Source organism: Tinamus guttatus, unplaced genomic scaffold (genome assembly GCF_059628265.1).
Source record: "Tinamus guttatus ecotype Peru unplaced genomic scaffold, ASM5962826v1 Tinamus_guttatus_pri_ptg000806l, whole genome shotgun sequence".
Lineage (NCBI taxonomy): Eukaryota > Metazoa > Chordata > Aves > Tinamiformes > Tinamidae > Tinamus > Tinamus guttatus.
Window position 1 is genome coordinate 870,133 of NW_028289340.1, and position 13,078 is coordinate 883,210.

The 13,078-nt window shown below is 34.9% G+C and overlaps 1 protein-coding gene across 2 annotated transcripts in view; it reads right to left on the reverse strand.

Moving 5' to 3' along the window:
- Window positions 1-13,078, reverse strand: part of SENP6 (SUMO specific peptidase 6) — a 68,804-nt gene that overhangs the window by 40,018 nt on the left and 15,708 nt on the right. For both annotated transcript variants that reach the window (XM_088537538.1, XM_088537537.1), the window contains exons 2-5: window positions 12,723-12,816; window positions 8,084-8,147; window positions 7,198-7,340; window positions 3,085-3,186 (exon numbers count right to left, since the gene is read on the reverse strand). In XM_088537538.1, coding sequence (XP_088393664.1) covers window positions 3,085-3,186; window positions 7,198-7,340; window positions 8,084-8,147; window positions 12,723-12,816 — 403 coding nt within the window. The remainder of the gene's footprint in view (window positions 1-3,084; window positions 3,187-7,197; window positions 7,341-8,083; window positions 8,148-12,722; window positions 12,817-13,078) is intronic.

The window sequence follows — 13,078 nt, forward strand, 5'->3', positions numbered from 1 at the left end:
AATAAAAATTAAAAAATCTAGAACACCTGATACTGTGCACTGTCATTACACTATACACGCCATTTGCTTGCTTTCTCACTTCTGTAACTCAGGAAAATGAGGAGATGAGAACCTGAATCCCAACCAGCCGTGCCCGGCAGGCCGGTTTCCCGCCACGGTATCCGCTCCACGTGCTGCTCCAGCACCAGCTCCTAGAGCCGCCTGTCCACAGCACTAGGAATGAGCGATGCAGTCACTAAATGAAGCAAAATCAGTTTGAACCAACTACAACAACAGTTTCAGCTACATCTGAAAACCTCTTCTGGAGACGTGAACAAGTGTTAGTACGACCCCAGATTCTGATGAATAAACTTGAATGAGATTTGTCAAAATATTATTTTGATGTTTCCTATTTTGTTTTAATGGTATCTTATATTTTAAAGTGCATCAGATATTCAGCCAGAAGTTAAATGCATCATCCATGTGAAACAGTCAGAAAAAAAGGGATGAGAAACGTAGCACATGGCACACACCGCAAGTTCCAAATCAATTTGACATAGATTAAAACTGAGTTTCATAATTAGTCTGCCCTCATGTGTCACCATTCCCATGCAAAGAATCCTATAAAAGAATATGTAACATCTGTGCCAGAGACTCAACCTACATCGAACTAACTTAATTGTGTTCTTATTTTAATTTATCCTTTAAATAATCCAATGTAGATTTAAGAGCAGTATGTTAGGCTTGTTAAAATTACTTCACCCATCTTGCAGCTGATCTCCAGACTATAAAAGATTTTATACAAATGTAAACAAGACGAAAGAAGAAACACATTTTCTGTACCTGCTCTTTTATGAACAAATACCACTGAGTTGAGCTTACTTTTAATCTCAACTATTAACTATTACCAGTAAGAACTAAGATGATAAAAATTCTCAAACAAAATAATCAAGGAATTACCCATTTAATACACACTGGGACTCCATGTTATGAAGAGCTTTTACATAATCCTACTTTTTTTATTATTATTATTATTCTGACATATAATGTCCTCTGATACATAAATTTACATTTTCCAGATGAAGTAGCATTGACAGGCCTTTTACCTAATAAAAATAACAATAGTAATGATACTAATATTAATATTTCAATAATTAATATAATAATAATATAGTAATATTAATGATAGCAATAATGAAAAAGTATGGTAGTCAGGAGGTCATATTTTGTTAATTGTTAAACAACTAGCTCTAAAAACAGATTTAAGATCTTTTAAAAAGTAACCAGCTGAATCAGCTTGCAAAAGCTGATACTCAAATTAAATATCCATTTTGAGGGTTCTCTGTAAAACTTGTTGTTAAATACAAAAGATTAACCAGCCCACTAGACTATGTTGGTTCTGATATTCTCCAGTAGGAAAACATTGCTCAAGATTTTTATGACTATTTCTTGTCTCTGATACTCCAAAAACAGTCAGGAAAAGAGTTAACTGTCTGTTTTTAATATAAGTAAAATACAACAAAAGCCTTTTAAAAGAAGATAGGAACGGAACAGTTGAAAACAGTCACTACCATATGATTAACGTATACAATATTCAATTTGATTTTATTTTGCATTAGTTTTCTTTCTGCACACACATGCACACACAACTCGCTACCACTCGAGACTCCACATTTCAGGCTCATAAAGAAGCAAGTCTCATAGGTGAGAGGGGCAGGCAAGAAAATCAAACATCCCCTAAGGATTCAGATTAAGACATTATGGCCAAATCCAACTGTTTTAAATTTAAGTTACATATTAAGCCGACAAAGCTAGAAACCAATCATCTACCAACTTTCTATAGCAGTGGAAGAGAAAAAAAAAAAGCATTAACCATAATCTCTGGAGATGTCTCTCCTGCTTGCTGAAAAAGCCTATGGGACTTAAGCAAGAGGAATCCATATCAGCAGTCTATTTCAAGGGTTTATCTCGTAAAAAAACTTCCTCAAATGCACTAGTATCACTCAGACCAACACGCATGGAACCAAGAAAACAGTCTCCCAAGATTTTGCTTACTTTACATCATTCTAAGTAAGTGACAATGCAGATTAAGTTTTAGAACTAACCCCTCTCCTCCTTCCCCTGCTACCTCCAAAAAATGCAAGTGAAAATGAAGGGCACAACTGCTCTGACGCATTCTTTCCTCAGTGCAGTATTAAGCAAAACAATCCCAAACAGGAGTGTGTGCAAGAAGAAAAAACACAACTGTCTCAGCCTAAGCCTCATGGGTGACATAAAGCCCATCTTAAGTTTAGTTCCCAGGAAAAGCTCTGCTCATCCTCTTCAGTCTTCCAAGCCTCACAGGGATGTGAAGAAGCTTAAGGAAATGAGATCCTTATTGCTGCATCTACTTGCACTAAGGAAAAGTCCATGCTATTCCATTTAGAAATGATTATACAGTTTGAAAGTGGAGAGAAACACCATAGTTATTTAGTGTCAGGAGTGTAAAACTCGGTTTTCAGTTTATGCCATACCACCCCAATATACATTTGGATCACAGCCTTCACTCACCTTAGTGCAATAGCTTTGTTATTCTGAAGATAGCAATGAACGTGATAAAAAAGGGATAAAAAGGAGGATGCTGCCTACATATGACTCCCTTACTCCCCCAAAATTTACAGAAAATTCAGACAAATAAGAAAGAGGAAGGCAACTATGCAATGCACATAGGATGAAACACACATATGAGGCAGCATACAGATAAGGAACTCTGAACAAATCATGAAAGAAAACTTCAGCATAGCAAATATGTCCTGCCTTATACTGCATGCCACATATTTTCTAAATATTTTCTAAATATATTCACATTGGTAGGTGTTTTCCTACTGAGTATATGCCATATTATGCTTTAAGATTAGCAATCTCTAAGGTTATATGACAGTAAGCCTTATATTCTATTTCACTAATTATGACAGAAGTTCACTCACAGAAGATCAAGAATGCATCACAGAATGTACTTCTCCTTCTTTCAAACACTTTAAAAGCATAATGAATATGTTTACATAGAATGCTAAAAAGGACTTTTTCAAACTGGCCATCGGGAGGAACAAATTTATTTAGCCTTACCTTTGGGCTGCTGTTTTTACTACTGTTGTCTGTGCATGTGCGTGGTGAAAACGTCTACCATGTACCACAGTTACGGGACAAGACATAGTCTGAGCATTTTCACTGCAAAAATACAGAAAAAGAGTTTAATATAAGGTTCTGGTATGTGATTTTTTCAGAAATATTTCTTAAAAAAAAAAAATAGAAAACAATTTTCCCCCATTACACCTGAATTATATAAATTGATAACACACCAGTAGAGTCAGATGAAGGCACTCAGCTATTCTCCACCTATAGTTCCACGAAAATCCTGTACATTTTCAAGCCATAAGTCAGTGGCACTGTTTTCTACAGATTTAGTCATTTACCATTTTTGCAATAACAAGGCTCTTAATTAAATATTTTCTTACTGCAAGAGAGATCAATACTGCAAATTATACAGGAACCTAGAAATGAATTATTTTAGCTGTGCCCAAATCTTGTCAATTCTTCTAAAAGCCCAAGTACTCCACACAGAGCAGATCACTGGCCATTCAGCCAGCATCTGGTCTCAGGAAGTCAATGCCAGACTTCCAACTGTTTTGTAATTTCTTTCATTATTTTGCTGCTTCTTTAAACAATCTTTCCATCACTAGGAGGTCAGTATTTAATAACTTACTAATCTTTCTATCATATTTAATATACGAAAAAATTTTATCTCAGAATTCCCCAAGAAGCTGTGAAGCAGTTCCTAAACTCTCCTTTACAATCCCCTGAAAGACCAAAGCGAGCCAATCACTCTTTCATTTTTTTTTTTTTTATCTTTTTCTATCTCAGCACCACACACCCTTCATTTGTTGCCTTATACCAAGTATCACAAGTTAAAATCGAAAGTTATCATGGAATTTTTGACTGATCTTCACCATGAGCATTACAGAAAAACACCCATCGAGACCTATCAAAAGATAGAATTCCTTCTTCTAGGACACAAAGTTTAGAAACATCATGTATATTCTCAGTTAGTAGTTCAGCTTCTCAAAATCTGACCTAACAGCCTAATAATAATTCAGTCAACAACTATGTGGGAGGCCATACTGACCACCAGCAGCTCTCAGATTCAGACTTCATCTCAAACCTCTACTTGCAGAATGACCATGCACCTGACTAAACGAAGTGACCAAAATCAGAACAGGAATCACACATTTGGTAGTACAAGTTTTAACCAAACACCAAGTTCACAGCAGCCTACTCCCATCCTTTCTTCATCAATAAATTCCTTCATTAGCGATTCCTTACTAAGAAGCAGGAGATAATTATATTTTGCATTTAAATTCTGCATGCAGCTCAATACTCAACCAAGGGTGAATTGCTATTTTATATTTAAAAGATGGGACCTTTGTAATGCACATGCAATAAATTTATTTTTTTGCAGCTGTTTTATAAGTCATGGAAGGTTTGGGGTTTATAATGTATTTGTCAATGGAAAGTATTCCCAATCTAAGTGAGAAAACCTCTGACCTAAATGCTCCATGTAAAAAAACCTCTCAAAAGTTATTTATCTTCAAAACAAAATAAAATCCAAATACTCTTCCAGAACTTCAGAAAAAAAGCACACACTCTCACAGTCAAGTATGACTGCTTGAATAGAAAAGGGAGAAAAATTATGTAGTAAGGCTGGTTTACATTACAAATCCTGCAGTTGGGCAGAAGATTCCAGATTCACAGCACTAGAAGAAACCATTTTTAAAGGGTTAGGAGTACTCAGAACACAACAAACAGAAAGAACATGCACAGGCTTTTTCACCATTAAAATGGAGCAAAGAGGTCATGACAGCTTTGCAACAGCATTTTATCTATTCTAAGATAATATTTGAGACTACAGTTCCAAAGAATAAACGTAACATGGATGACTCCATAAAAAGGCCAATTTGAAAGGGAGGGGAATTCGGGAATCTGTATATAATCGTATGTATTTGTTGTGTATACTAAAAAATAAAGAATGAAACAGAAAAAAATGCATTTAAATAGCATAAATCAAGGATAAATAGTGAAGTACAGTGCTAATTTCTTAACTGACAAAGAATAAAAATGAGATGGAAAAATGTATCCACATAATGAGCTAGCAACAGCTGCCAAGCTACTGGTTTATTTCCTTATTCAAGTTGTTATGCGTGCTTAAAAATAACAGGCACTTGTGCAGGGACAAAAATCTTCTAAAAAACATTGCCATTATTATATGTATTTCATGTAGATATATAAAGGATTATGCTCTCAATAACATTCTATTTGTCTCTCTCTCTCACACTATACATATGTATACATACACATTTATATATATGTGTGCGTATATATAAAAAGCCAGTTTCCAAACAAAGGAATGGGATGAAAAAACATATGTGTCCTCTTTACCAAAAAGACCCAGGGAAGTCTTTTTAATAAATGCTCATTCCCTTCAGACATATGCAATGGGTGGTTTCTGCATTATACTGGACAGTGTAGGCAGGGATTTTGCCTTAGGTTTATGTGAGCAAACCCTATACAACAGTACTCTTAAGGACAATGGTAGATTTTTAAACAGTGAAAGGACGGGAATGATTAAGTTTTCATGTCTTCATTGTGAACATTTAGCTAGAAAAGAAATCATGAATCTTCAAGCTACAGAAGAGTTAGTTACAGGAAACAGAATAAAATGTAAATGTAGTAAAATGTTAATGACAAACAAGTTAATGTGAGAAAACTTATTAAAGATACCTAATATACAACTCCTCATTTTTTACAAGCTTCCAATAGCCATTGGAACCCAAATAACTCCCTATCCCTCTGGTTATAATAACAGTAAGTTGAGCTGCTGTGAGTGCAGAATTTCAGAGATCACTTGAAGTTCAAATGTTATTTGACAAAATTAAGCCACAAAAAAATGAAGAATGTAGCATAAGAATATATTTTGCTCACCTAATAAGCTAACCTTTTGTTTGCATGGTCCTTTCAACGGCAGAATTCAAAAAGCTCCCCAGTTAAGAATGAAAAAACAAACAAAACCCCCGACCCTCTTTATCAGTTACAGAAGCACATTCAGAAGCTGTGGGACTTAGGCTTTTTTTTTTTCCTATTTTTTCCCCAAAGACAAGGTATGAATTTAAGTAAATGTGCTACAAGGAAAAACAAAATCAGAGCAGTTATGTACCACATTAGTTTAAAATAGTATGTAAAATGTCATCTAGGTTTTGAAATTTGACAAGACAGATTGACATCTGTGAACAGGCTACAATTAAAGCAAAGGCAGTCATAAATCAGAACTCTTTCTAAGCACAGAGCACAACTCTTCTGTATCAACGTGAAGAATCAGTCCACACAATCCAAATTCTGGATTTATTCTCTGTACATCAGGTGAAATGACCAGAAGCACAGGAGAGGACACAGTAACACAGTACTTATGGAGTTTATTTTTTGAAGGGATTCTGATGATACGGTCCTACTAACCAATGGTGCTCTATCGATTGGCACAAATACGAGACCAAAGATTTTTCTGGCTCAGCTACATAATTGGTGACTAGCCCAGGTATCACTGGTTACCTTATGATCTTTTCCTTCCTGAAAAAAATGGAATTAAATTCATGGCATTTTAGTAAGACTGAAGTGACAATCCTGAATGAAATAGTGATGATCCTGAACGATGATCTAACCATCCAGAATCACAGAGATGATACTAGAGGCTAAAGCCTCTAGAACAGTTCTAGTCAGTGGCTCCTAAACCATATCATGTCTTGCAGTAAGAAAAAGAGAAAAGACACCCCTAGTTAGCCTTGGCAATGCACAGTCATGTGGAAAGCCTTGGTGGGAAAAAGAGAATACTTCTACTGCACGGCACTCTAGAGAGGAAACACAGCAGCACACGCAGACCTTGGCAAGGTAACAGCATGAGAGCAAATGCTCCAATTCAGTCCATTCTAGTCATCCTTTAGCATTTCATTAATAAGTGCGACCTAACATTTTGGAAGAGGACAGTCTCAATCTTGACCTCTATCTTTGTTCAGCAGTACAAGAAAGTGTGGCTTCCTTGAATACACAGCCGATAACACAGAGGTATTTTACACTGTATACTTCTAGCATAACGTTTGTTTAGCAAACAAGTAACTGCAAGACTAAATCCTGTACCTCAGTTTCTTGCTATTTCCCATCATGTTGAGACCTATGGAGTTCCCTTTAAAGAGTCTCAAGCTGCCAGCTTTGCCTCGCCTTGCGTACGTTTTTATGGAATCGCCACTGGTGCCGACAGCTCCAGGCCGACATCGAACTGACTGTAAAGACACAATTCACATATATTAAAAAAAAAACCTTGTTCAAAAGTTTAAGAGGAAAGAAAAATAAAGAATTGGAAAATATTTACATAAATATTATTTTGTATATTTAAATATTTATATATAAATATATATAACATAATTTTGTATATTAAAATTAAATTTGTAATTTTATGTATTATCTTCATTTTCAGACCACTTGTTCACTAAATTTTATGTAAAATCTACCCAAAAGCCAATTTCAATATAAGTCCTGTCTTCAGTTTCCTAACAACTTTGTAAAAGTACATTGTTTAAACTAAAACAACATCTATTTATGAGCAATTTGAAGAGTTCACCTGTCTGATATGATATTTTTTTTTTTTTTTTCCTGGATATCAGACTTTGATAATGTATTAGGATCCCTCCCATTTCTCCTGTCCCAGCAGACCATTCATGCTGGAAAATAACATTACATTCAAAACAGCTTTAAGCCTTTCAGGAAAACATGGATACTAAAAATTTAGCAAAGCTAACCCACTCCACACCATGGCATCCTGCAATATTTTCAGATTACAACACAAGCAAGACCCCTGGAAATGAGAGCAGCAAAAACACTAAAGGTCTGTAAACAGCTTGAACATATGTGGCAAACGACGCAAACTTTCATTTTTAGCATGGCACAGATTATTATGCAACACTGTCTAGGAATCAAACGAGCTTTGGAGATGCATTTCACCACCAGACGAACGTGGGGCACTTACCTTTCTATCTCCGTTTGGACTGAAGGGCCCATCACTGTCATCTATGCTGAGCAGATTTGCCTCACTAGACAGTTAAGTGTGGGAGAGAAAAGCAGACACACTGTAATGCATCAGAGCACCAGCAAAACATTTTTAACCCATACCAAGTCTTTTTACTTCCCTCTTCAAACGTGTATCACACACACATCACATACATGCAGCCAAAAAGACAGGAACATTCAAGCTGGCAACACAGCCATCAAGATAAATTATGTTAAGTTAAATTTGAGGTGTATATGTCATTTCAGAAACAGCAAAATTAGAAGAATATATGACTAATTCAAAATAGAAAATACTGTTGTACTTTCAGCACTATGAAAGCTTCTATAAAGCTTTATGCATAAAGGGAATCAAATATTAAATTAAACCTACAAAACACAGTATTATTTTGTTCATAAACATAAGTATGTAATTTGAAATTGTCAAACTTTATAATCCTTTGGGGGAGAATTTGTATATTAAATATTATCACATGTCAATTACTGCCAAAGCATGCCTTCCTAAAATAGCATATTCAATTTAGTTTAACTCATTAAAATGCATTTCTTCGGTACTTCCGTATCTGTAACCCTCAAATATTATAATCTCAAAGAAAATACCTAAAAATATTCATAATATGAAAGTGCACTCTGTTCAATAATAGGCAGATATACTCCAACAATCCTAAATAATAAAAATAAGACCATAATCATAACTTAAACCAGTTGTTATCAGTAACACATTCTCACTTCCAGTCTACTCTCTTGACTCACTCATCACGGTCCCTGTTAAGGCCATTCCTCACCTGCTAAGAACAAAATCCCACAACCTTTAGCCAACTTTTAATTGCGAGTTTTCATTTTTTAATTAAAAAAAAAATAGCAGTACACGCAGTTATGCCACAAGGTCCAAGGAAGCAGTTAAGAATTTGGGAGGGGACAGAGACACACAACAATGGAGGTGAAGGTGGAAATATTTTTAGCTGCAGAAGTAACGTTGAGCTGCAACGTACGCAGTGACTTAAGCTCTAGATAGACCCTACAGCCACTCAGTCCCTCCTGCTCTAACTCTGATGTCCTAACAACTTCCAAGCTCAAGACTTCTCTTCATGTTACAATTGACTTTTACATAACAAAGATACTCAAGCAAATGCAAGACATAAGTTCTTGAGTCGTAAGGTAAGACCAGCTCTCTGAAAGCACCCTAGGTAAGAACATGCACATGGCTGGTTTTGATATGGGAAGAATAATGGAAATTTATTGTTAATAACAGTTAGCTGCTGACACTGTTGTATTGTACTTACAGACCTCAAGAGTTCTAGGACTTAACAGTAACAAGAAAAATGGCCCAGATTATAATTGGAAATCAGTGAGAATAATAAAGTATCAAAAATGCAGGTGAACAGAGGAGATGTACTTCTTCACATACTATCCATGGTATTAAAATTTACAGCTGTTAGCAGCCAGCACTGCGTTAACCTGGACGAAATCGCTTCACCTCTTGATACTTTTTTCCTTCTACAGCTCCAGCTCCAGACTGTACAGAAACCAGGGTCAGTTTCACCACGTCCCTGTATGGGCTCTATCCCTTTAGGGCTCCAAGAGACCACAGCACTGCGACCCTTTTAACCAAGGGCCTCTGAGGGGTGACAGGCAGTAAAGGAGGAAAACATTGAAAAAGAAAAATCACTAAATCTCACTGAACAATAATAACTCTTATAATGCAAGATGACGTGACTAGAGAAATATTTGAGAATTGGATGTTTTTAAAGAAAAAGTATTTTTAGATTTTACGGAACATGAAATATATGCATCAGTACCAAAAGTTTGTTTTTTCAGACAGCAAAATACATAGCAACTGAGGAATGTTTGTATCGCATGATTACGCTTGCCTGCCTAAAGGATATCATTTATATAGACATAGGAAAAAACGATTCCACTATACCACACACGCACAGACAATAACATCTTAAATTACTGAAATAGGCTCAGGGAGGATACGCCTTCGTGATTTTTCACTTTTTATCTAAACAGAGAACTACAGATAGAGATTTTCACATTAGAATATGATCATTTAAATGCAAGTTAAAGTCACTAAAGTCATATATAGTCACTAAAGTGATGCATATGTATGCATATGATTAAGTGATTCAGATAAATAAGACTTCTTTCCAAGGTGGAGTTTATGCGTTCAAATTCAGGACTCAACAGAAAAGCATACTATTTACTTATCCTTATTCACTTACCTGTTCAGGTAAGTTCTTAGTTTAGAAGCCTAAGAACCCTGCCATAGCATTATCTGCAAACAACTCAAAGCTGAAAAGTGATGTTGATGCTTGGTATCATACTCCAAAGAGCTGCAAACATTTCTATCACGTATCAATCGAGCAAGACATTAACAGAGCCCTCAAAGGTTTAATCTAAGAACAGCGCCCACCATTTAAGCAGGAAAATGTTCTTCTTGGGCCAGTTCAAAACCAAATCATTGTGAGTTAATTACTAGGGCAAAAGGCCCTGCTGAGATCCACCCAGTCCTTTACTGGAGATTAGTACGTTTTTGTTCTACATGAAAAAGAAGTTATAGGCATTGCTAATTAGCAGTAGCATACCTAATAAAAACAACACTAAAACAATGCCCCTCAAATGTACTTATTGCACAACACACTCAAAATACACAGGGGGAGTGGGAGGGAAATCAAAGGTGTTTTTTTTTTTTTTTTTTTTCTGAACAACTACCTGAAGTTGAAACCCTTAGCAAAAAGGTTAAGTGAAATTTAGACAGAAGGAAGGACAATTCATTATCAGGCTGACTACTTTCTAAATATTCCAATCAATACATTAGCTCAATATTTACACAAAGGAAAAATATTTCAGAAAAGTAAAATATGAAAACTTTTTAAAAGATATGGTCAAAATGAGCCTTGCAGTGCCATTAAGGAAAAAAAAAAGAACAAAAAAAAATAAAAGAACTAAAGTGTTATCAAAAATAAATATTTGGAAAGCTTAAGTTAGTTTGGAGGGTCTGTGGTGACGGGAACTGTCTGAAATGGTTATCATAACACTGGTAAGTAAAAAAAGGTGGGATCTTCAGTTTAAAATAATCCTATGAATTTTCATAGGATTCATTCAAAACTGTCATTTTATCTATATCTGCATATAAGAGTCTAGGTAATTCACAGGTATAAAAATAAGAATTACTTCTGCAGGAAGGTAATAAAATCTAAATACATCACTATGGGAAAATTGTAATAGTATTGAATGGAATGAGCAACCACTAAGAAATACTACAGCAATCAGACACAGTTATATAAAACATATGTCTTAAAATCAGCTTTACAAAGATTTTTTAGCATCACTACCCTATACTTATTCTCATTTTGTGCACTTAGATCATCTGGAGAGATTGGATAACACCAGCACATTTTTAGAAGAATCAAATCACTATACTTGCAAATGCTTATTATTTTCATTTTTCAGGACAAATAAAATGCAAATCCTAATCTGCCACTACACCTAAAACACTACTATACACCCGAAATGGATGTTAAATTGCCAAACTAAAACATTCTTGAGAACTCTTCAAAAAGTGGCCCTAATTTCTGATAAAATTCCATTTTAACAAAAGGTCTTAACGCTTACTTCATACTCATTAAACTATTTGCTTTGCTATATGCTCAGTGAACCACTACTTTCCCATCCCCCTCCTACAGAGTGTTTGGCACAATAGTATCTCCAAAAAATTTTTACTCTGAAGTGGTCTCCTAAGATTATCAGAGAGGCCAAAATGCAGATTCATACAAGAATTATTTTCATATTAACTACAGGATTCAGTGTCTACTCACTAAAGCACATTCTCTTTACACTTTTGAGCTTTCACTGTCCAAATACCCGAGAACCACAAACAAACCTAACATAAAATTAAATATCCCAGTCCTACAATAGTTACCACTGCGGTGTCAAACATTTTAATGACAGTGAATGGTCTCAAATAGAGACTTTTCAAATACTTAAGTTTCCTGTGTATTCTTCATACATGAAATTTGTATTTATTTCTTTACATATACATATATTTATATATTTTAAAGAACAACTATAAGATTGAGAAAACATACCAGTAACAATAAAATGTTACAAGGATAAATTATTTATTCTAACTATACACATCAGGTTTAAGCTTTGGTAGAGATCCAAACATACTAAAGAAATAAACTACAGGAAATAAAGTCAGTTTTAACTTCATCCTGTGAGATAAACACAAGGCAGAAAAACCTACAGTCTTTTAGGCCCAGCTTTCCCTTGATCTATGTCTACAGTCAGCAAAATACCTTAGTCTTAACCATGAGGTGATGGATAATACGGTCACTAAAAGGAAAGAAATTAAATTGTGCTAGTAGTTTAAAGCATATTGTAGCCTGCATTGCAACCCCATGCTCACAGAGAACTTTACATTATATTGTAATTGAATATGGAAATACTAGTTAAAATAATCAATTATTCCAAAATATTTTTCTTAACTGCTGAAGCCTTTATACTATGATATATTGTTGCTAATTTAGAAATTACAAAAAGCTATCTCTTTATACATAGCCACTTATACTTTCAAAAGTATAAAAATATCTTACTCTTTCTCTGTGTCTCCTTCACTTTCTTCAGCATGATCAAAGCTCCAATTATTTTTAAAACCTCCATCTCTCTTGGATTGTGATCTATCCAAAGCTGAAATGAGAACAAGTTAAAGTAAGTCTTGATTTCAAGCCAAGTAATTACTCAGCACAAACCAGAGTAATAAACTGTATGTATTTTGCCTGAGTACTTACTTTGTTGATGTCAACATTTAATTATCATTTGACAATATAAGTTAATCAATGGAACAGTGACTCATTTTCCTAAATAAATACAAGTATCTGTCAACATCTTGATTACTAATATAAGCAGTTATTATTTAATTAAAAATTATGAACTGAGGCAGTTTTACAAG